The sequence below is a fragment of the Eptesicus fuscus genome, chromosome 10, assembly GCF_027574615.1.
Source record: "Eptesicus fuscus isolate TK198812 chromosome 10, DD_ASM_mEF_20220401, whole genome shotgun sequence".
Classification (NCBI taxonomy): Eukaryota; Metazoa; Chordata; class Mammalia; order Chiroptera; family Vespertilionidae; genus Eptesicus; species Eptesicus fuscus.
In genome coordinates this window covers 611,891-635,564 of record NC_072482.1, presented here as the reverse complement: position 1 = coordinate 635,564, position 23,674 = coordinate 611,891, and the positions used below count along the sequence as shown (strand labels likewise).

The window sequence follows — 23,674 nt, the reverse complement described above, 5'->3', positions numbered from 1 at the left end:
CAGTGAGGGGGACACAGAGAGAGGACACAGTGAGAAGACACAGTGAGAGGGGACACAGGGAGATGACGCAGTGAGGGGGAAACAGTGAGAGGACACAGTGAGGGGACACAGTGAGAGGGGACACAGTGAGAGGCGACACAGTGAGAGGGGACACAGTGAGAGGACACAGTGAGAGGGGACACAGTGAGAGGACACAGTGAGGGGACACAGTGAGAGGACACAGAGAGAAGACACAGTGAGAGGACACAGTGAGAGGACACAGTGAGGGGGACACAGTGAGAGGGGACACAGTGAGAGGACACAGTGAGAGGACACAGTGAGAGGGGACACAGTGAGAGGACACAGTGAGAGGACACAGTGAGGGGAACACAGTGAGAGGGACACAGTGAAGGGACACAGTGAGAGGGGACACAGGGAGAGGACACAGTGAGGGAACACAGTGAGAGGGGACACAGTGAGAGGGGATAGTGAGAGGACACAGTGAGAGGGGACACAGTGAGAGGACACAGTGAGAGGGGACACAGTGAGAGGACACAGTGAGAGGACACAGTGAGAGGGGACACAGTGAGAGGGGACACAGTGAGAGGGGACACAGTGAGAGGGGACACAGTGAGAGAGGACACAGTGAGAGAGGACACAGTGAGGGGACACAGTGAGGGGGACACAGTGAGAGTGGACACAGTGAGAGAGGACACAGTGAGAGGGGACACAGTGAGAGAGGACACAGTGAGAGGACACAGTGAGGGGGACACAGTGAGAGGGGACACAGTGAGAGGGGACACAGTGAGAGGACACAGTGAGAGGGGACACAGTGAGAGGACACAGTGAGAGGGGACACAGTGAGAGGACACAGTGAGGAGATACAGTGAGAGGACACAGTGAGAGGACACAGTGAGAGGATACAGTGAGAGGGTACACAGTGAGAGGACACAGTGAGAGGACACAGTGAGAGGGGACACAGTGAGAGGGGACACAGTGAGAGGGGATAGTGAGAGGACACAGTGAGAGGACACAGTGAGAGGGGACACAGTGAGAGGGGATAGTGAGAGGACACAGTGAGAGGGGACACAGTGAGAGGGGACACAATGAGAGGACACAGTGAGAGGACACAGTGAGAGGACACAGTGATAGGGGACACAGTGAGAGGACACAGTGAAAGGACACAGTGAGGGGGACACAGTGAGAGGACACAGTGAGAAGACACAGTGAGAGGACACATTGAGGGGACACAGTGAGAGGACACACAGTGAGAGGACACAGTGAGAGGATACAGTGAGAGGGGACACAGTGAGAGGACACAGTGAGAGGGGACACAGTGAGAGGACACAGTGAGGAGATACAGTGAGAGGACACAGTGAGAGGACACAGTGAGAGGATACAGTGAGAGGGTACACAGTGAGAGGACACAGTGAGAGGACACAGTGAGAGGGGACACAGTGAGAGGGGATAGTGAGAGGACACAGTGAGAGGGGACACAGTGAGAGAACACAGTGAGGGGACACAGTGAGAGGGCACACAGTGAGAGGGCACACAGTGAGAGGACACAGTGAGAGGGGACACAGGGAGATGACGCAGTGAGGGGGAAACAGTGAGAGGACACAGTGAGGGGACACAGTGAGGGGACACAGTGAGAGGGGACACAGTGAGAGGCGACACAGTGAGAGGGGACACAGTGAGAGGACACAGTGAGAGGGGACACAGTGAGAGGACACAGTAAGAGGGGACACAGTGAGAGGACACAGTGAGGGGACACAGTGAGTGGACACAGTGAGAGGACACAGTGAGAGGGGACACAGTGAGAGGACACAGTGAGAGGGGACACAGTGAGAGGACACAGTGAGGGGACACAGTGAGAGGACACATGAGAGGACACAGTGAGAGGATACAGTGAGAGGGGACACAGTGAGAGGACACAGTGAGAGGACACAGTGAGAGGACACAGTGAGAGGGGACACAGTGAGAGGGGATAGTGAGAGGACACAGTGAGAGGGGACACAGTGAGAGGGGACACAATGAGAGGACACAGTGAGAGGACACAGTGAGAGGACACAGTGAGAGGACACAGTGAGGGGACACAGTGAGAGGGGACACAGTGAGGGGGACACAGTGAGAGGACACAGTGAGAAGACACAGTGAGAGGGGACACAGGGAGATGACGCAGTGAGGGGGAAACAGTGAGAGGACACAGTGAGGGGACACAGTGAGAGGGGACACAGTGAGAGGCGACACAGTGAGAGGGGACACAGTGAGAGGACACAGTGAGAGGGGACACAGTGAGAGGACACAGTAAGAGGGGACACAGTGAGAGGACACAGTGAGGGGACACAGTGAGAGGACACAGAGAGAAGACACAGTGAGAGGACACAGTGAGAGGACACAGTGAGGGGGACACAGTGAGAGGGGACACAGTGAGAGGACACAGTGAGAGGACACAGTGAGAGGGGACACAGTGAGAGGACACAGTGAGAGGACACAGTGAGGGGAACACAGTGAGAGGGACACAGTGAAGGGACACAGTGAGAGGGGACACAGTGAGAGGACACAGTGAGGGAACACAGTGAGAGGGGACACAGTGAGAGGGGATAGTGAGAGGACACAGTGAGAGGGGACACAGTGAGAGGACACAGTGAGAGGGGACACAGTGAGAGGACACAGTGAGGGGACACAGTGAGAGGGGACACAGTGAGAGGGGACACAGTGAGAGGGGACACAGTGAGAGGGGACACAGTGAGAGAGGACACAGTGAGAGAGGACACAGTGAGGGGACACAGTGAGGGGGACACAGTGAGAGTGGACACAGTGAGAGAGGACACAGTGAGAGGGGACACAGTGAGAGAGGACACAGTGAGAGGACACAGTGAGGGGGACACAGTGAGAGGGGACACAGTGAGAGGGAACACAGTGAGAGGACACAGTGAGAGGGGACACAGTGAGAGGACACAGTGAGAGGGGACACAGTGAGAGGACACAGTGAGGGGACACAGTGAGAGGACACAGTGAGAAGACACAGTGAGAGGATACAGTGAGAGGGGACACAGTGAGAGGACACAGTGAGAGGACACAGTGAGAGGACACAGTGAGAGGGGACACAGTGAGAGGGGATAGTGAGAGGACACAGTGAGAGGACACAGTGAGAGGGGACACAGTGAGAGGGGATAGTGAGAGGACACAGTGAGAGGGGACACAGTGAGAGGGGACACAATGAGAGGACACAGTGAGAGGACACAGTGAGAGGACACAGTGATAGGGGACACAGTGAGAGGACACAGTGAAAGGACACAGTGAGGGGGACACAGTGAGAGGACACAGTGAGAAGACACAGTGAGAGGACACATTGAGGGGACACAGTGAGAGGGGACACAGTGAGAGGGGAAACAGTGAGAGGACACAGTGAGAGGACACAGTGAGAGGATACAGTGAGAGGGGACACAGTGAGAGGACACAGTGAGAGGACACAGTGAGAGGGGACACAGTGAGAGGGGACACAGTGAGAGGCGACACAGTGAGAGGGGACACAGTGAGAGGACACAGTGAGAGGGGACACAGTGAGAGGACACAGTAAGAGGGGACACAGAGAGAGGACACAGTGAGGGGACACAGTGAGAGGACACAGTGAGAGGACACAGTGAGAGGGGACACAGTGAGGGGACACAGTGAGAGGGGACACAGTGAGAGGACACAGTGAGGGGACACAGTGAGAGGACACAGTGAGAGGACACAGTGAGAGGATACAGTGAGAGGGGACACAGTGAGAGGACACAGTGAGAGGACACAGTGAGAGGACACAGTGAGAGGGGACACAGTGAGAGGGGATAGTGAGAGGACACAGTGAGAGGGGACACAGTGAGAGGGGGGATACAATGAGAGGACACAGTGAGAGGACACAGTGAGAGGACACAGTGAGAGGGGACACAGTGAGAGGACACAGTGAGAGGACACAGTGAGGGGGACACAGTGAGAGGACACAGTGAGAAGACACAGTGAGAGGACACATTGAGGGGACACAGTGAGAGGACACAGTGAGAGGGGATACAGTGAGAGGACACAGTGAGAGGGGATACAGTGAGAGGACACAATGAGAGGACACAGTGAGAGGGGATACAGTGAGAGGACACAGTGAGAGGACTCAGTGAGAGGGGACACAGTGAGGGGACACATTGAGAGGGGACACAGGGAGATGACACAGTGAGGGGGAAACAGTGAGAGGACACAGTGAGGAGACACAGTGAGAGGGGACACAGCGAGAGGACACAGTGAGAGGGGACACAGTGAGAGGACACAGTGAGGGGACACAGTGAGAGGGGACACAGTGAGAGGACACAGTGAGGGGACTCAGTGAGAGGGGACACAGTGAGAGGACACAGTGAGGGGACTCAGTGAGAGGGGACATAGTGAGGGGACACATTGAGAGGGGACACAGGGAGACGACACAGTGAGTGGGAAACAGTGAGAGGACACAGTGAGGGGACACAGTGAGAGGGGACACAGTGAGAGGCGACACAGTGAGAAGGGACACAGTGAGAGGACACAGTGAGAGGGGACACAGTGAGAGGACACAGTGAGGGGACACAGTGAGAGGACACAGTGAGAGGACACAGTGAGAGGGGACACAGTGAGAGGACACAGTGAGGGGACACAGTGAGAGGACACAGTGAGAGGACTCAGTGAGAGGGGACACAGTGAGGGGACACATTGAGGGCAGAACAGTGAGAGGACACAGTGAGAGGGGACACAGTGAGAGGGGACACAGTGAGAGGGGACACAGTGAGAGGACACAGTGAGAGGGAACACAGTGATAGGACACAGTGAGAGGGGAAACAGTTAGAGGACACAGTGAGAGGGGACACAGTGAGGGGACACAGTGAGTGGGGACACAGTGAGACGACACAGTGAGGGCAGAACAGTGAGAGGACACAGTGAGGGGACACAGTGAGAGGGGACACAGTGAGAGGGGACACAGTGAGAGGACACAGTGAGAGGGGACACAGTGAGGGGACACAGTGAGACGGGACACAGGGAGACGACACAGTGAGAGGGGACACAGTGAGAGGACACAGTGAGAGGGGACACAGTGAGAGGACGCAGTGAGAGGGGATACAGTGAGAGGACACAGTGAGAGGACTCAGTGAGAGGGGACACAGTGAGAGGGGACTCAGTGAGAGGGGACACAGTGAGGGGACACATTGAGAGGGGACACAGGGAGACGACACAGTCAGGGGGAAACAGTGAGAGGACACAGTGAGGAGACACAGTGAGGGGACACAGTGAGAGGCGACACAGTGAGAGGGGACACAGTGAGAGGACACAGTGAGAGGGGACACAGTGAGAGGGGACACAGTGAGAGGACTCAGTGAGAGGGGACACAGTGAGGGGACACATTGAGAGGGGACACAGGGAGACGACACAGTGAGGGGGAAACAGTGAGAGGACACAGTGAGGAGACACAGTGAGGGGACACAGTGAGAGGCGACACAGTGAGAGGGGACACAGTGAGAGGACACAGTGAGGGGACACAGTGAGAGGACACAGTGAGAGGACACAGTGAGAGGACACAGTGAGAGGACACAGTGAGAGGGGACACAGGGAGACGACACAGTGAGGGGGAAACAGTGAGAGGACACAGTGAGGGGACACAGTGAGAGGGGACACAGTGAGAGGACACAGTGAGAGGACACAGTGAGAGGACACAGTGAGGAGACACAGTGAGGGGACACAGGGAGAGGGGACACAGTGAGAGGGGACTCAGTGAGAGGGGACACAGTGAGAGGACACAGTGAGGGGACACAGTGAGAGGGGACACAGTGAGAGGACACAGTGAGAGGGGACACAGTGAGAGGACACAGTGAGAGGACACAGTGAGAGGACACAGTGAGAGGGGACAGTGAGAGAGGACACAGTGAGGGGACACAGTGAGAGGGGACACAGTGAGAGGACACAGTGAGAGGACACAGTGAGAGGACACAGTGAGGAGACACAGTGAGGGGACACAGGGAGAGGGGACACAGTGAGAGGGGAATCAGTGAGAGGGGACACAGTGAGAGGACACAGTGAGGGGACACAGTGAGAGGGGACACAGTGAGAGGACACAGTGAGAGGGGACACAGTGAGAGGACACAGTGAGAGGACACAGTGAGAGGACGCAGTGAGAGGACACAGTGAGAGGACACAGTGAGAGGGGACAGTGAGAGAGGACACAGTGAGAGGGGACAGTGAGGGGACACAGTGAGAGGGGACACAGAGGGAGGGGACACAGTGAGAGGACACAGTGAGAGGACACAGTGAGGGGGACACAGAGGGAGGGGGCAGCTCTGCCTGTAGGGACAGGGGAGGGTTTTTAAAAGCAAACAACATTTACAGTGTGCCTCTAAAGGCGAATTTTCCATTGGAAAAGAGGAGGGGAGGAGAGGACCTAATGGTAATTTTTGAAAAGGGGGAAGGAGTGGAAAGCAGTCCAGGAGAAGGAACTCCATGTGAAAAGTTTTGGAAGCAAGAAGGAGTCTAGAGTTCAGAGCACAGCGTGCTCAAGGCCGTGTGCTGGCACCTCCCACCTGGTAAAGGCAACTGAGCTGAGTGCGGATTCAGGGGCTGTGTGGGCCTTGGCCTGGGCGTCTGGTGGCAGGAAGCGGCCTTCCTGGGGCTCCGGGGCTCCAGGGCTCCACGGGAGACGGGGATGGGGAGTGGCATGCCGGGCTTCTTGTTTAGGAAGGCCTGTCGGGTCGGTGGGAAGGCGACGGCTGGCAAGGACAGGACTACAGGACTGTGTTGGAGACGGTTCGGGGCGGGGGGTGCGGGGGTGTGTGACGGGATGTGAGAGCCTGGTGTTGGTCGCGTGGGGATAATTGAGTTGGAGACCTGAGATGTGGGGAGGGGTAAGTCCCCACGTGCAGGTGGGCTGCAGCCGCGCCTCCCGCTCCAAGAGGAGAGCAGTGCTTGCAGGGCGTCCCCGCCCCCTGCCCTGTGTCAGGGCCTTGGAACCCAATCCCATTTCCAGTCTGAATCCCGGCTGGGCCAGCCCCTACCGGGCAGGAGATCCTCCTCTGCCCTGAGGGAGACAGGCCGAGGCTCCAGCTCTTTGTGCCCCATCAGCGTGGGTCCTGAGGGCTGGAGCGCCCAGGGGGCAGAGGGACCAGGTCCCGCCCGGCAGCCTTGGGTCCCTGGTCACCCAGACCCATTCCCTTCACGGGGACACTCACTGCCCGCCCCCCCCCCGCCCCGCCCAGCATACCCACCTCAGGAGGAGGGCCTGGTGGGCGCTGCCCTCCCGGCACACAGATCTCCTCGCCCAGCTCCCTGCAGGTCTCCCCAGGGGCCCAGAGGAGACAGAGCAGGACCCTGCTGGCGCCGCCCATGTGGGAAGCCGGGAAGCACCGGGGCGGAGGCGTGTCCGCAGCTGGCAGTGACTGCATCCCTCAGGGGCCCCTGGCAGGCAGGGCAGGTGGCCCCCCTCGGAGGGGATTGAAGGCATCTGGTGCCTTCTCAGCCGTCCGCTCCAGCCTCTGCATCAGACGCAGTGTCCCTTCCCTGAAGCGGAGTCTGTGTTACATGAGTCATGGAGGGAAGCCACCGGGCTCCTCCTCTCGGGCTTCCCAGAGCCCTGGCCTCCCCCTGGCCTCTTCCCTGGCCTCTTCCCTGGCCTCCCCCTGGCCTCTTCCCTGGCCTCCCCCTGGCCTCCTCATGGCCTCCCCATGGCCTTCCCTTGGGCTCTGCTCTGGCCTCCCCATGGCCTTCCCTTGGCCTCTGCTCTGGCCTCCCCATGGTCTTCCCCTGACCTCTGCCTTGGCCTCCCCATGGCCTCTGCCCCCCAGCAGCTGGCCCACTCTCAGAGGCCCCTTCACTCCTTCCGCCCTTCTGCTCCCCATGGTGGGGAGCACACATGCCCAGCGGCAGGGAGTCCCTCCCTTGACCGGGTGGGTGGGGACCCTGGGGAGGAGGCCTGGGCTGTGCAGGTGGGAGCATAACCCTCTGGCTGGCCCACGGAGAACCAAGTCCAGCCCAGTTGGGGGGGGGGGGGGGGTGTAGGTCCCAGGCGACTGCGCCTGGACCCTCCCCTGCCCTGCTTTTTTGCCTCACCTCACCTGCCCAGACTGGTCTCCCTAAACCCTAACCCCACCCCAGCACCAGTGTCCCAGGAGCCGGGTCACAGGCTCTGCACTGGCTGCAGGTGGGAGCAGAGGAGAGGCGCACTCGGATGCGTGCTGGTCGGCTTGAGGACGCAGTGCAGCCACAGGGCCAGCACTTGATTTCACGTCGTTATTACACCCAACCTGCTGAGAGCGGGAGGCAGGAAACCTCCATCTTACAGAAGAGGGCGGGCTCCGAGCTAGACCGCGGGGCCACCCGGGGCCTGCCCGCTTCAGCCTGGGCCCTGCCCGCCTCCCAGCCCACAGCCACCCAACAGCCGCAGCTCTCCACGCAGGAGCCTGTGCCTGAGCCGGAAACCCCCCCCCCCCACCGAGCACGTGGGGCTGCGGACACCGAGGGGCGGCCGGTCCAGGGGGCCGCGCGGTGTGGCCACATGCCCCAGGCTGAGGGGAGTCTCACTGCTCACCGGTATGCGGGTTGCGAGTTAAAGCAATTGATCTGAGTAAATACTAAAATGGCTTCCCGCTCGCGTTCTATCTTATGGCTGAGGCTGGACACCCGACGGGGCCGACCTGAGCCAGGGGCCCCTTCCGCGCCGCGGGAAGTGCCCGCCAGCCCAGCCGGCACCCAGAGCCCCGCGCCGGCAGGCCGGGGTGAGGCCCACCGGCTCGGGGGTGCGGTCGGCGAACTCAGGCTGCTCTGCGGGCCCTTCCTCCCGGGACAGCCGCCCGCGGGCAGCCGGGCGCAGCGCCTTATCTGCGCCCCACACCCGCCTGGGCCGGCGGATACCCATCTCCCGGGCGCGGCTGGGCGCGGGCGGGGCGGGGCGGCGCCGCTCTCCCTCGGGCCCCACAAGAAGCCGCTCGGCCGGGCGCTGCGGAGACCCCGCTCCTCCTGCGCCCAGAGAAGCGAGGCCACCCCCGGGAGGCCGGCGACCGCCCCTCGCAGGTGCTCCGCGGCCCCAGGAGGCGTGTCCCTCCTTCGGGAGGAGAGCAGAGCCCCGGGCCCCGAGGCGCAGCGGCCGCGCCGTGTGCGGGTGCGGGTGCGGGTGCGGGTGCGGGTGAGCCGTCTCTGCGCTCCCAGGGCTCCCCCTCAGCCCGGCAGCATGGCCGCGGCCACCCCGGTGAGCAGCCTGGAGGAGGAGGTCAGCTGCCCCATCTGCCAGGGCGCCCTCAGGGAGCCGGTCACCATCGACTGCGGCCACAACTTCTGCCGCGGCTGCCTCACGCGGTACTGCGAGAGCCCGGGCCCGGCCGCGGGGGCGCCCGCCTGCCCGCTCTGCAAGCAGCCTTTCCGCGCCGGCGGCCTCCGGCCCAACTGGCAGCTGGCCAGCGTGGTGGCCAACATCGAGCGCCTCAAGGCGGGGTGCGGGCCGGGCGCGGGGGACGCCTGCCCGGAGCACGGGGAGAAGCTCTACTTCTTCTGCGAGGAGGACGAGGCGCAGCTGTGCGCGCTGTGCCGCGAGGCCGCGGAGCACCGAGCCCACGCCGTGCGCCTCCTGGAGGAGGCGGCGGGGCCCTACCGGGTAGGAGGGGCCGGGCGGGCCGGGCTAGCTACGGGGTCGGCCGGAGCGGGGTACCTTGGGCCCCTGTGGAGCCGCACGGCAGCCCGGCGTGGTGCGCGCGCCCGCGGGGAGGGCGCGCCGGCGGGAGCGGAGCTGGTCTGTTGCGCGGCCACGGCCACGGCCACGGCCACGGCCACGGCGGAAGAGGGGCTGGGTGAATGCTGGCTGCTGGGTGAGTGACAGGCGGAGCGCTGTGTCTGCAGAGGGGACCAATGACGCACAAAGCGTGTGGCCTGCGTTCCTGCTGTTTGTTTGCGGCGTGTGCGCTGTGCTTGGGCGAGGTCTAACCGTCTGAGCGTTCATGGTTGTGAATGACTTGTTGTTTGTATATATACAGGTTAAGTAAGTATCTGTGATGTGTAATTTTATCTCTCCTTAAAGGAGTGTGTGCTGGTTTTATTGTCTGTGTTTTGTTTTTAGTATATGTGTCCGATCATTAGTCTTTTAAAATAAATATTGTTGAGAGTATTACATATGTCCCCTTCCCCCCCCCATTGACCCCTCCAGCCTGACCGCCCCCCCACCCCAGGCCCTCACCACCCTACTGTCCGTGCCCATGGGCTATACATATATGCACACAAGGTCCTGGGTGATTACCTCCCACCCACCCACCCTCCCCCGCCTTCCCTCTGAGATTCCACAGTCTGTTCCAGGCTTCCATGCCTCTAGATCCATTCCGTTCATCAGTTTATTTTGTTCCTTAGATTCCACATATGAGTGAGATCATGTGACACTTGTCTTTCTCTGACTGGCTTATTTCACTTAGCATGATACTCTCCAGGTCCCTCCATGCTGTCTCAAAGGGCAAGAGATTCTTCTATTTTACTGCTGCATAGTATTCCATGGTGTAAATGTACCACAGCTTTTTACCCACTCATCTATGATGGGCACTTGGGCTGTTTCCAGATCTTAGCTATTGTAAGTTGTGCTGCTGTGAACATAGGGGTGCACACATTCTTTCTGATTGGTGTTTTGGGTTTCTTGGGATATATTCCTACAAGTGGGATCACTGGGTAAATGGCAGTTCCATATTTAATTTTTGAGGAAACTCCATACTGTTTTCCACAGTGGCTGCACCAGTCTGCATTCCCACCAGCAGTGCATGAGGGTTCCTTTTTCTCCGCATCCTCGCCAGCACTTGTCATTTGTTGATTTGTTGATGGTAGCCATTCTGACAGGTGTGAGGTGATACCTCATTGTCATTTTAATTTGCATGTCCCTGGTGATTAGTGACTTTGAGCATTTTTCCATACGTATCTTGGCCTTCTGTATGTCCTCTTTGGAGAAGTGTCTATTTAGGACCTTTGCCCATTTTTAATTGGATTGTTTGTCTTCCGTTTGTTAAGTTGCATGAATTCCTCATATGTTTTGGATATTAACCCTTTATCAGATGTATCATTGCCAAATATATTCTCCCATGCAGTGGGCTCCATTTTCATTTTGTTGATGGTTTCTTTTGCTGTGCAGAAGCTTTTTATTTTGATGTAGTCCCATTTGTTTTTTCCCCCTTAGTTTCATTTGCCCCAGGATATGTATCCATAAACATATTGCTATGAGAGATGTCAGAGATTTTGCTGCTTCTGGTTTCTTCTAGGATTTTTATGGTTTCTCAATTTACACTTAAGTCTTTTATCCATTTTGAGTTTATTTTTGTGTATGCTGTAAGTTGGTGGTCTAGTTTCATTTTTTTTGCATGTATCTGTCCAATTTTCCCAGCACCATTTATTGAAGAGACTGCCTTAACTCCATTGTATGCTCATGCCTCCTTTGTCAAATACTAATTAGGCGTAATGGCTTGGGTGGATTTTTGAGTTCTCTGTTCTGTTCCATTGGTCTATATGCCTGTTCTTGTGCCAGTACCAGGCTGTTTTGATTATGGTGGCTTTGTAGTATAACTTGAAATCTGGTATTGTGATTCCTTCAACTTTGTATTTCTTTCTCAAGATTGCTGCCACTATTCAGGGTCTTTTTTGATTTCATATAAATTTTTAGAGTATTTGTTCTAACTCTGTGAAATATCCCGTTGGTATTTTAATAGGGAGTGCATTGAATCTGTAGATTAACTTGGGTAGTATGGACATTTTAATGATGTGAATTCTACCAATCCATGAACACAGTATATTCTTCCACATGTTTATATCTTCCTCTATTTCTTTTTTCAACATCCTGTAGTTTTCTGAGTACAAGTCTTTTACCTCCTTGGTTCAGTTTATTCCTAAGAATCTTAATTTTTTTGTTGCAATGGTAAATGGGATTGTTTGTTTAGTTTCTCTTTCTGAGAATCCATTATTGGTGTATAAAATAGCCATCAGTTTTTGGGTGTTAATTTTGTATCCTGCTACATTGCCTAATACATTTATTAAATCCAGTAGTTTTTTTGTTTGTTTGTTTATATATTTTATTGATTTTTTACAGAGAGGAAGAGAGAGGGATAGAGAGTTAGAAACATCGATGAGAGAGAAACATCGATCAGCTGCCTCTTGCACACCCCCTACTGGGGATGTGCCCACAACCAAGGTACATGCCCTTGACCGGAATCGAACCTGGGACCCTTGAGTCTGAAGGCAGACGCTCTATCCACTGAGCCAAACCGGTTTCGGCAATCCAGTAGTTTTTTGGTGGAGTCTTTAGGGTTTCCTGTGTACAATGTCATGTCATCTGCGAATAATGAGAGGTTTACTTCCTCCTTTCCAATTTGGATGCCTTTTATTTCTTCTTCTTGTCTGAACGCTGTGGCTAGAACTTCCAGTGCTATGTTGAACAAGAGTGGTGAAAGCAGACATCCCTGTCTTGTCCCTGTTCTTAGGGGAAGTGGTTTTAGTTTTTGCCCATTGAGTATGATGTTGGCTGTAGGTTTGTCATATACGGTCTTTATCATGTTGAGATACGCTCCCTATAGTCTCACTTTGCTGAGAGTTTTTATCAAAAATGGGTGTTGGATTTTGTCAAATGCTTTTTCTACGTCTATTGATATAATCATGTGATTTTTCTCTTTCAATTTGTGTATGTGATATATCATGTTTATTGATTTGTGAATACTGTATCAGCCTTGCATCCCTGGAATAAACCCCACTTGGTCATGGTGTCTGACCTTTTTAATATATTGCTGAATGTGATTTGCTAATATTTTGTTGAGGATTTTAGCATCTATGTTCATCAGGGATATTGACCTGTAATTCTCTTCCTTTGTAGTGTCTTTACCTGGTGTTGGAATTAGGGTGATGCTGGCCTCAGCAGAGTTTGGAAGTGTTCTTTCCTAGTCATTAGTCTTTGATGATGGGAGTTCTATATATATTTTCAAATTTACCTATATGAACATTTACGTGTGTATACTTGGTCTAGAGCAAGCAATTTAAAACAGCCCACTGGTTGATTTTGTGGCATCCATGTTTCTTCTCCCCTGCAGAATCATACACAGAACATTGATTCCATTCGCAGGGGAGGGTTGTTTGGGTTTGCTCCCTTTCGGGCATGCGAGAAAGTTGGAATAATTTTAAGGAGGGCGTATCAAGCTCAGGACAGATCCCAGGTCCCACTTACCAAAGGCAGGAAATCAGGTGTTCCCCTTGAAGAAGGAAAGTCTCAGGTGGAACCCCAAGGTGCAGCTTGTGTTGACACGGGGTAACGGGCCAATCCCTGATCAAAACTCTGGAAGGCCAGACGCCAGGGGACGGCGGCCCCCAGAGAGGGGCTTCAGAGGACAAGTAGGGCCCAGGCATGGCCAGCTGAGGGGCCCTGCCTTCCTGGAGGCAGAGGGTGGATGTGAGGACAACCCTGGCCTCCCCTTGCTCCCCCTTCACACTGTGTGCTCCTTCTCTCCAGGAGCAGATACAGACGTGTCTTGAGTGTCTGAGAAAAGAGTCAGAGGAGATTCAAGAAATTCAGTCAAGAGAAAACCAAAGGATACACTTCCTCCTGGTAGGACTCCCTCCTTCCTGGCCCTCCCCTCCCCTCCTCCGTGCCCACAGTGTATGGGTTTTGATGTCATTAGAGTGTGAATCCCGACTCTGACACTAAGTAGCTCTATGGCTTCTAGCAACTCTCTGCTCTGTGTATTTCTCTGTGAAGTGGAGGTTCACACTTTTCACTGCCTCACGGAATTTCTGTGAGGACTGCAATGAGATCGCGCCTGTAATGCAATCAGTGCCGTGCACGTCATTGCTCTTTGCAAAAGGCAGGGGTAGGGTGTCCGCCTTCCCGAGGCAACGCTGGGCGGCCGAGCAGGTGGGAAGGAAGCCCGCTGCCCTCCCACACCTGTCAGGGCTCTGCTTTACCCTGAGCCGTGGAGGTGGAGGACGTGGCCAGCAGAGAGATGGGAGTGAACTAAGGAGAAACCAGGAGGAGGGAGAGGAGAGGGGGGGGAGTAACCTCCTGCTGGCTTCTCCTCTGTCCCCAGACCCAGGTGGCCACCAGGAGACAGAGAGTGGTCTCCGAGTTCGCACGCCTGCGCCAGTTCCTGGAGGAGCAGCACGGCGCCCTGCTGGCCCAGCTGGAGGGGCTGGAGGGGGACATCCTGAGGCAACGGGACGAGTTTGACACGCTGGTCTCTGGGGAGCGGAGCCGGTTCAGCGCCCTGATCACGGAGCTGGAGGAGAAGAAGGAGCGGTCGGCCAGGGAGCTGCTGACGGTGAGGCCTCCTACTCCCGCATCTTCACTCTGTCCAGCCCATCTCCTTCACTTCGCGTCACATCTCCGTGCAGGGTGGGCCCCAGGACCAGAGGTTCTGAGTTCCAGTCCTTGCTTCCCTGGTCTCGGTCCGCCCATGCCACCCCACCTCACAGGGCTGTGTGAGGCCCGTGGTAAACGCCGGGGGTGTGGGCTGCTCCCTCCAAGCAGGCTGCCTTTGGAGCCACTGCCCCCCAGTCAGGACGTCCTTCCGGCCTAGTGCACCCCTCGGAGGAGGGAGGCTGGGTCTCAGCAAAGCCTCAGAATGGCAGCCGGGGAGGGAGGCTGGGAGCGAGGCCGAGGTGGGCTGGCCTGCTCTGGCCGCAGGGCCGCTGGCTTCACCCTCTGGAGCGGGAGCGGGAGGGCTGCGGGGAGGCGTGTGAAGCCCAAACGCCGGGCTCTGTGGTCTGGGGCCTGTTCACGGCTGGCCGGGCTAAGAGAGTGGTGTTTTGTTTTTCTGGTTATAAGAACAGTGGGAGGAGGAAGGCGGAAACAAATCCCTGCTTTCTCTCTCTCTCCTCCTAGAATATCAGGAGCACTCTAATAAGGTAAGTGATATAGTTCTCCACACACACCCCCACCCCCCCCCACACACCCCCCCACACACACACACACAAACTCCCACCCCCCCCCCCCCACACCCACCCCCCCCACACACACACACGCCCGGGTAGTGCCATGCAAGTGTACCGCACTCCCCCAGGATGAAATCCACATGCACTTTCACTTACGCAGACGAATTCCCATGTGCAGCCAGCACTCCCCCAGAGCGGGCGGGGGGGGGGGGGGGCGAAGGAACGGGGGACTGGCACCTCCAGGCCAGTGAGAAGGTGTGTGCTGAGTCTGGAGGTTTCATGAAAGAGGAGAGTCCCAATGCTGCCATCCTGTGCCCTAGATGTGAAGCCAGAAAGTGCCGGAAACCAGAGGCCGTGTCCCCTGAGCTGGGCCAGAGGATCCGGGACCTCCCCCAGCAGGCCCTTCTGCTGCAGACGGAGATGAAGGTGTTTCTGGGTAAGCGCTCCATAGGCCTCCACACACCCCACCGCCCAGCACCGCCACTCCTGGCAAAACTTGCGCCCTCCCAGGGCCTTGGTTCCCTTCTTTGCAGATCTTTATAAAAGCTGCTCATTAAGGTGATATGACAATGAAAGTTGTCAGGGACCAGCCTGACAGGTTGAACTGGGCTGAGGTAGGGAGGTGGGAACTGAGAAAAGAAAGAAAGACAGGACAGCGGGGTCGGGAGGTCTACGAGTCTTCGAGAGACTGTAGCAACTTTTATTGACTACCAATGCCTTTTATACACAAACTAGAAGCCCGGTGCATGAAATTCGTGCACAGAGGGGGGTTGTCCCTCAGCCCAGCCTGTACCCTCTCCAATCTGGGACTCCTGGAGGGATGTCCGACTGCCCGTTTAGGCACAATCCGGGATCGGGCCTAAACGGGCAATCGGACATCCCTCTCACAATCCAGGACTGCTGGCTCCCAACTGCTTGCTTGCCTGCCTTCCTGATTGCCCCTAACCGCTTCTGCCTGCCAGCCTGATCACCCCCTAACCACTGCGCTGCCAGTCTGGATGATGCTTAACTGCTCCCCTGCCAGCCTGTTTGCCCCCAACTTCCCTCCTCTGCCAGCCTGGTCACCCCTAACTGCCCTCTCCTGCAGGGTTGATCACCTCCAACTGCCCTCCCTTGCAGGCCTGGTCCCTCACAACTGCCCTCCCTTGCAGGCCTGGTCCCTCCCAACTGCCCTCTCCTGCTGGCCATCTTGTAGTGGCCATCTTGTGTCCACATGGGGGCAGGATCTTTGACCACATGGGGGCAGCTATATTGTGTGTTGCAGTGATGATCAATCTGTATATTACTCTTTTATTAGATAGGATAGAGGCCTGGTACAGGGGTGGGGGCCAGCTGGTTTGCCCTGAAGGGTGTCCCGGATCAGGGTGGGGTTCCCTTGGGGCGTGGGGCGGCCTGAGCGAGGGGCCTGTGGTGGTTTGCAGGCCGGCCACGCCCCCTGGCAACCCAAGCGGAGGCCCTGGTATCTGGAATTTATTTTCCTTCTACAATTGAAACTTTGTAGCCTGGAGCGGAGCCAAGCCTGCTGCTCCCTCCGGGGCGGCAGCCATTTCTGTGGCAGTTAATTCACCTTCTACAATTGAAACTTTGTAGCCTTAAGCGGGTGAGCCCAGCCAGGGTGTGTGGAAAGCTTTGCTTCCCCTGTTGCCGCCGGCAACCCTGGCCTGCTCTCTCAAGCTCCATTCTGCCGTCATTTGTTTGAATTTGTTTACCTTCTATAATTGAAACTTTGTAGCTTGAGTGGAGGCTTAGGCCTGCAACGGCTATGGAAAGCTTGGCTTGCTCTGTTACCTGGGAAACCTTGCTCTCTGTGGCTGTAGCCATCTTGGATGGGGTTAATTTGCATACTCGCCCTGATTGGCTGGTGGGCGTGGCTTGGCTGGTGGGCGTGGCTTATGTAGGGGAGTGATGGTTAATTTGCATATTACCATTTTATTAGAGAGGATACTGAATAGGAGGTCAACAAAGAGGAATGTACTCTCTGTTCTTCTTAATCTCTAAGGGAAGTCAGGAGACCAAGTTCTCGGTAAATATTTACAGACTTTTGATAAGCTATGAAAGGTCTCTCTTATTCTACTCATCTGCTGACAATAGGAATGTGCCATCAGAACCAGTTAGATTGAAACAAGTCAGGGGACACTGTGGGAGGGACTAATTCTTGTCGGTCCCTCGGGTGCGAGGACTCTGTCAGCTTACACCCGGTCTCCAACAGAAAGTAAATAATAAAGGCGCAGATTTCTGGAAAAAATTTAACTGATTTGGAAAACACAAATCTGGTCAATTGGCATTCCACAATCAGAAAGATAATGATTAGGAAGAAAAATTCCCCCTTTGTGACAGCGCAGATGGACCTGGAGAGCATTATGCTAAGGGAATAAGCCAGTTGGAAAAATACAAAAGTACCGTGTGCTCTCGCTCCTGTGTGGAACTCAATGAACAGACTGAACTGCCAAGCAAAATAGAGACAGGCTCATAGAGAGCAGGCAGACAGCTCCGGTGGGGGAGGGGGGGGAATTGAGCAAAAAAGAGGGAGAGAACTGGACACAGGCAACAGTGTGGAGCGGAGGAGGTGGAAGAGGGCATAGAGGGGATAAATGGTGATGGAAAAATAAAATTTTAAAAATTAAATCATAAAAAGATAGTGATTAATAAAAATCTATCATTCTCAATTATTAAAAAACCCACAGACGCATTTGTGGCTTAAGTTTTTATGATGAACACTGTTAATTATAACCAGCACGAACCTCTCTGCCCGTGGGAGCTGACTTCGCTCCCTCTCTCCTGGCCACTGGCCTGTGCTCTGGGTCTGGGGCGCCGCCTAGGGCTGTGCCTTTCCTGGACAGGGAGTGGGAGGAGAGGGCGTGCAGGGAGTGGGAGGGAGGAGAGGGCGTGCAGGGAGTGGGAGGGAGGAGAGGGCGTGCAGGGAGTGGGAGGGAGGAGAGGGCGTGCAGGGAGTGGGAGGGAGGAGAGGGCGTGCAGGGAGTGGGAGGGAGGAGAGGGCGTGCAGGGAGTGGGGGGAGAGGGCGTGCAGGGAGTGGGGGGAGAGGGCGTGCAGGGAGTGGGAGGGAGGAGAGGGTGTGCAGGGAGTGGGGGGAGAGGGCGTGCAGGGAGTGGGAGGGAGGAGAGGGCGTGCAGGGAGTGGGAGGGAGGAGAGGGCGTGCAGGAAGTGGGGGGAGAGGGCGTGCAGGAAGTGGGGGGAGAGGGCGTGCAGGAAGTATGGGGAGAGGGCGTGCAGGGAGTGGGGGGAGAGGGCGTGCAGGGAGTGGGAAGGAGGAGAGGGCGTGCAGGGAGTGGGAAGGAGGAGAGGGCGTGCAGGGAGTGGGAGGGAGGAGAGGGCGTGCAGGGAGTGGGAGGGAGGAGAGGGCGTGCAGGGAGTGGGAGGGAGGAGAGGGCGTGCAGGGCGTGGGAGGGAGGAGAGGGCGTGCAGGGCGTGGGAGGAGAGGGCGTGCAGGGAGTGGGGGGAGAGGGCGTGCAGGGAGTGGGAGGGAGGAGAGGGCGTGCAGGGAGTGGGAGGGAAGAGAGGGCGTGCAGGGAGTGGGGGGAGAGGGCATGCAGGGAGTGGGAGGGAGGAGAGGGCGTGCAGGGAGTGGGAGGGAGAGGGCGTGCAGGGAGTGGGAGGAGAGGGCGTGCAGGGAGTGGGGGGAGAGGGCGTGCAGGGAGTGGGAAGGAGGAGAGGGCGTGCAGGGAGTGGGAGGGAGGAGAGGGCGTGCAGGGAGTGGGGGGAGAGGGCGTGCAGGGAGTGGGAAGGAGGAGAGGGCGTGCAGGGAGTGGGAGGGAGGAGAGGGCATGCAGGGAGTGGGGGGAGAGGGCGTGCAGGGAGTGGGAGGGAGGAGAGGGCGTGCAGGGAGTGGGGGGAGAGGGCGTGCAGGAAGTGGGGGGAGAGGGCGTGCAGGGAGTGGGGGGAGAGGGCGTGCAGGGAGTGGGAAGGAGGAGAGGGCGTGCAGGGAGTGGGAGGGAGGAGAGGGCGTGCAGGGAGTGGGAGGGAGGAGAGGGCGTGCAGGGCGTGGGAGGGAGGAGAGGGCGTGCAGGGCGGGGAGGAGAGGGCGTGCAGGGAGTGGGAGGAGAGGGCATGCAGGGAGTGGGAGGGAGGAGAGGGCGTGCAGGGAGTGGGAGGAGAGGGCGTGCAGGGAGTGGGAGGGAGGAGAGGGCGTGCAGGGAGTGGGAGGGAGAGGGCGTGCAGGGAGTGGGAAGGAGGAGAGGGCGTGCAGGGAGTGGGAGGAGAGGGCGTGCAGGGAGTGGGAAGGAGGAGAGGGCGTGCAGGGAGTGGGAGGAGAGGGCGTGCAGGGAGTGGGAGGGAGGAGAGGGCGTGCAGGGAGTGGGAGGGAGGAGAGGGCGTGCAGGGAGTGGGGGGAGAGGGCGTGCAGGGAGTGGGAGGGAGGAGAGGGCGTGCAGGGAGTGGGAGGGAGAGGGCGTGCAGGGAGTGGGAAGGAGGAGAGGGCGTGCAGGGAGTGGGAGGAGAGGGCGTGCAGGGAGTGGGAGGGAGGAGAGGGCGTGCAGGGAGTGGGGGGAGAGGGCGTGCAGGGAGTGGGAGGGAGGAGAGGGCGTGCAGGGAGTGGGAGGGAGAGGGCGTGCAGGTAGTGGGAAGGAGGAGAGGGCGTGCAGGGAGTGGGAGGTGAGGGCGTGCAGGGAGTGGGAGGGAGGAGAGGGCGTGCAGGGTGTGGGAGGAGAGGGCGTGCAGGGAGTGGGAAGGAGGAGAGGGCGTGCAGGGAGTGGGAGGGAGGAGAGGGCGTGCAGGGAGTGGGAGGGAGGAGAGGGCATGCAGGGAGTGGGGGGAGAGGGCGTGCAGGGAGTGGGAGGGAGGACAGGGCGTGCAGGGAGTGGGAGGGAGGAGAGGGCGTGCAGGGAGTGGGGGGAGAGGGCATGCAGGGAGTGGGAGGGAGGAGAGGGCGTGCAGGGAGTGGGAGGGAGGAGAGGGCGTGCAGGGAGTGGGGGGAGAGGGCGTGCAGGGAGTGGGAAGGAGGAGAGGGCGTGCAGGGAGGGGGGGGAGAGGGCGTGCAGGGAGTGGGAGGGAGGACAGGGCGTGCAGGGAGTTGGGGGAGAGGGCATGCAGGGAGTAGGGGGAGAGGGCGTGCAGGGAGTGGGAGGGAGGAGAGGGCATGGAGGGAGTGGGGGGAGAGGGCGTGCAGGGAGTGGGAGGGAGGAGAGGGCGTGCAGGGAGTGGGGGGAGAAGGCGTGCAGGGAGTGGGAGGGAGGAGAGGGCGTGCAGGGAGTGGGGGGAGAAGGCGTGCAGGGAGTGGGAGGGAGGAGAGGGCGTGCAGGGAGTGGGAGGGAGGAGAGGGCGTGCAGGAAGTGGGGGGAGAGGGCGTGCAGGGAGTGGGAGGGAGGAGAGGGCGTGCAGGGAGTGGGGGGAGAGGGCATGCAGGGAGTAGGGGGAGAGGGCGTGCAGGGAGTGGGAGGGAGGAGAGGGCGTGCAGGGAGTGGGGGGAGAGGGCGTGCAGGGAGTGGGAGGGAGGACAGGGCGTTTAGGGAGTGGGGGGAGAGGGCGTGCAGGGAGTAGGGGGAGAGGGCGTGCAGGGAGTGGGAGGGAGGAGAGGGCGTGCAGGGAGTGGGGGGAGAGGGCGTGCAGGGAGTGGGAGGGAGGAGAGGGCGTGCAGGGAGTGGGGGGAGAGGGCATGCAGGGAGTAGGGGGAGAGGGCGTGCAGGGAGTGGGAGGGAGGAGAGGGCATGGAGGGAGTGGGGGGAGAGGGCGTGCAGGGAGTGGGAGGGAGGAGAGGGCGTGCAGGGAGTGGGGGGAGAGGGCGTGCAGGGAGTGGGAGGGAGGAGAGGGCGTGCAGGGAGTGGGGGGAGAGGGCGTGCAGGGAGTGGGAGGGAGGAGAGGGCGTGCAGGGAGTCGGGGGAGAGGGCGTGCAGGGAGTGGGAGGGAGGAGAGGGCGTGCAGGGAGTGGGGGGAGAGGGCGTGCAGGGAGTGGGGGGAGAGGGCGTGCAGGGAGTGGGAGGGAGGAGAGGGCGTGCAGGGAGTGGGGGGAGAGGGCGTGCAGGGAGTGGGAGGGAGGAGAGGGCGTGCAGGGAGTGGGGGGAGAGGGCGTGCAGGGAGTGGGAGGGAGGAGAGGGCGTGCAGGGAGTGGGGGGAGAGGGCGTGCAGGGAGTGGGGGGAGAGGGCGTGCAGGGTCTGACTTGAGAGTCAGGAATTGGCTCTGTCAACACCCCCCCCACACACACACACACACAGACAACACCATGAATGATGCCACCGATTCCTAAATGACCCACGCACCAAAGTGTCCCCTAGGAGACTCTCCCCGCGTTCACTCCCTGCTCGTGCCCCCAGGGGCGGGCAGCGAAAGCAGTTTTACTCTCATCAAAGACTGACCGTGGTCTGTCCCAGAAATTTCCAAGCAGAACGAGAAATAAGTTAGCCCACGTGTCCATCCACTAGGTGGCTATTCTTGAGCACTGCCTGTGCCCTGGCACAGAGGACAGGGGCCGCGAGGGAGAGGGACCAGCGGGCTCCCGCCCACACGCCCCTGAGAGCTCCTAAGACACCCGCAGCCTCAGGGCAGCCTCACCTGGGTCAGGAGCCAGTCTGGGACGAGCTCTGCCCCTTCTCTCCTCCGGGCCTCCGTTTCTCCGGCGTTAACTGATCGATGGTTTTTGTGACTAATGTCCTCGCATCCTGTTCCATTTCCTCTTTACAGAAAAACTCTGCTGTGAGTTGGACTATGAACCAGGTGAGCATCTACCACTGGATGGGAGGGATAGGGGAATCTAAAACTGAGAAGGAAACAGACACACACACCACCTACCCCGCCTGCAGGCGGCCAGGGGAGAAAGGTGACACCGCAGTGGAGGAGGCAGCCTGGATGGGGCGTAGATCCCACTGTCAGAGCAGCCCTGCCCCTGCCCCTTGGCAGCGCAGGCTGGGAGGAGGGCAGCGGTGCGGGACGAAATGAGGAGGGCACCCCACTCTAGGCTGTTGTTCACTCTCAGCCGAGGCCCGGGAAGCCGCGGAGTCGCTGGGCCATGCACATGTCTGATTTGGCCACTCGGCCTCGGTTGTGGACAAAGTCACAGGATGAGGGGTCAGCGGAAGCTGTGTTGGCACGTGGTCCCCGGACCGGCGGTTTTAGAGGCCGGACGCTCACCTGCGGGGGCGGGGCCTGGGGGAGCGCAGGCGGGGATGGGAGTCGGGGAGGGAGGGGGGGGGGAGGGGGGGATGGAGGGGGGAGGGGATGGAGGGGGGAGGGGATGGGAGTCGGGGAGGGAGGGGGAGGGGATGGAGGGGGGAGGGGATGGAGGGAGGGGATGGGTCGGAGAGGGAGGGAGGGCCAGGGGACAGGGCTGAAGTCCTCTGGGCAGGGTTGCGGGGCTTCCAGGTGCCTCATTGAAAACACAGGCCCCGGCTCAGGTTCCGGGCGGAGCCTGGGGGCCTTCTAACAAGTCCCCGGCCCAGGCGCGGCCTCAGCCCCAGCGGCTGGCGGTCACAGCGCCACCGGGGGCTGCAGGGGGACCCCGGCCTCTCAGGAAGGAGTGGGCGCATCCGCTGAGGCCGGTCCCTCGCCCCCGCAGCCCGCCCCGCTCTGGACCCGCGGACCGCCCACCCCAAGCTGCTGCTGTCGGAGGACCGCCTGCGGGCGCGCTTCTGCTACAAGTGGCAGCGCTCGCCCGACGGCCCCCAGCGCTTCGACCGCGCCACCTGCGTCCTGGCCCGCGCGGGCTTCACGGGGGGCCGGCACACGTGGGTGGTGCGCGTGGACCTGGGCCCGGGCGGCAGCTGCACGGCGGGCGTGGCCCTCGGGGCGCTGCCGCGGAAGGGGGAGCTGCGCCTGCGGCCCGCGGCGGGCGTGTGGGCCGTGCGGCTGGCGGGCGGCTGCGCCTCGGCGCTGGGCGCCTTCCCCACGCGGCTCGCGCTGCGGGAGCAGCCGCGCCAGCTGCGCGTGTCCCTGGACTACGAGGTGGGCTGGGTGACGTTCGCCAACGCGGCCACGCGGGAGCCCATCCACACCTTCACGGCCTCCTTCACGCAGGAGGTGTTCCCCTTCTTCGGGCTCTGGGGCCGCGGGTCCAGCTTCTCCCTGAGCCCCTGAGCGGAGCCCCGGAACAGGCGGGGGGCGGGCGCCCCGGGAGGTGCGACAGACCGGGCGGCTGTGGATGAAACAGCTGCGCTCCGTGCGGCGGTGGCCGGGGGACCATCCCTAACGCGGGGCGCCCGCGGAGGCGGAGCGCACGCCCCACCACGTGCGCTTAGCGGGCGGCTCCCCTTCCTCGTTCTCTCCCTGAACCTCGGGTTACTGCCCGCGGCCTCGGGAGACACTCACTGCCTAACGGGACCCAGCAGGGCAGCCGATGTGACAATAAAGAGGACAATGAACCAAAGTCCCGACTGCCGGAGCGCGTGGGTGGCCTGGCCCCGGGGGAGCTGGGGGGGGTGGGGCTGGCGCTGGGGGGGGGGCTGCGTGGGTGACCTGGCCCCGGGGGAGCTGGGGGGGGATGCGTGGGTGACCTGGCCCCGGGGGAGCTGGGGGGGGCTGCGTGGGTGACCTGGCCCCGGGGGAGCTGGGAGGGGGGCTGCGTGGGTGACCTGGCCCCGGGGGAGCTGGGGGGCTGCGTGGGTGACCTGGCCCCGGGGGAGCTGGGGGGGCTGCGTGGGTACCTGGCGCTGGGGGGGCGTGGGTTACCTGGCCCCGGGGGAGCTGGGGGGGGGGGGGGGGGACCTGGCCCCGGGGGAGCTGGGGGGCTGCGTGGGTGACCTGGCCCCGGGGGAGCTGGGGGGGGGGCTGCGTGGGTGACCTGGCCCCGGGGGGGGGGGGGGGCTGCGGCGGAGTGCGGTGCGGGAGGAGGGGCGCCTGGGGGA

General features: G+C 59.7%; 1 protein-coding gene across 1 annotated transcript; it reads left to right on the top strand.

Moving 5' to 3' along the window:
• Positions 1–9,187: 9,187 nt before the first annotated feature.
• Positions 9,188–22,907, top strand: TRIM10 (tripartite motif containing 10). The gene is made up of 7 exons (XM_054721971.1): positions 9,188–9,607; positions 13,469–13,564; positions 14,043–14,273; positions 14,837–14,859; positions 15,207–15,322; positions 21,519–21,551; positions 22,390–22,907. Exons 1-7 carry the CDS (start codon positions 9,188–9,190, stop codon positions 22,905–22,907), a joined length of 1,437 nt encoding a protein of 478 aa, XP_054577946.1.
• The last annotated feature ends 767 nt before the right edge of the window (positions 22,908–23,674 follow it).

Excerpts from the sequence above, each read along its gene's own strand:
- TRIM10 (XM_054721971.1), top strand. The coding sequence starts at position 9,188 with ATGGCCGCGGCCACCCCGGTGAGCAGCCTGGAGGAGGAGGTCAGCTGC. Across the intron at positions 14,860-15,206 it reads ATCAGGAGCACTCTAATAAG|ATGTGAAGCCAGAAAGTGCC; the intron begins GTAAGTGATATA and ends CCTGTGCCCTAG. Across the intron at positions 21,552-22,389 it reads TGAGTTGGACTATGAACCAG|CCCGCCCCGCTCTGGACCCG; the intron begins GTGAGCATCTAC and ends TCGCCCCCGCAG.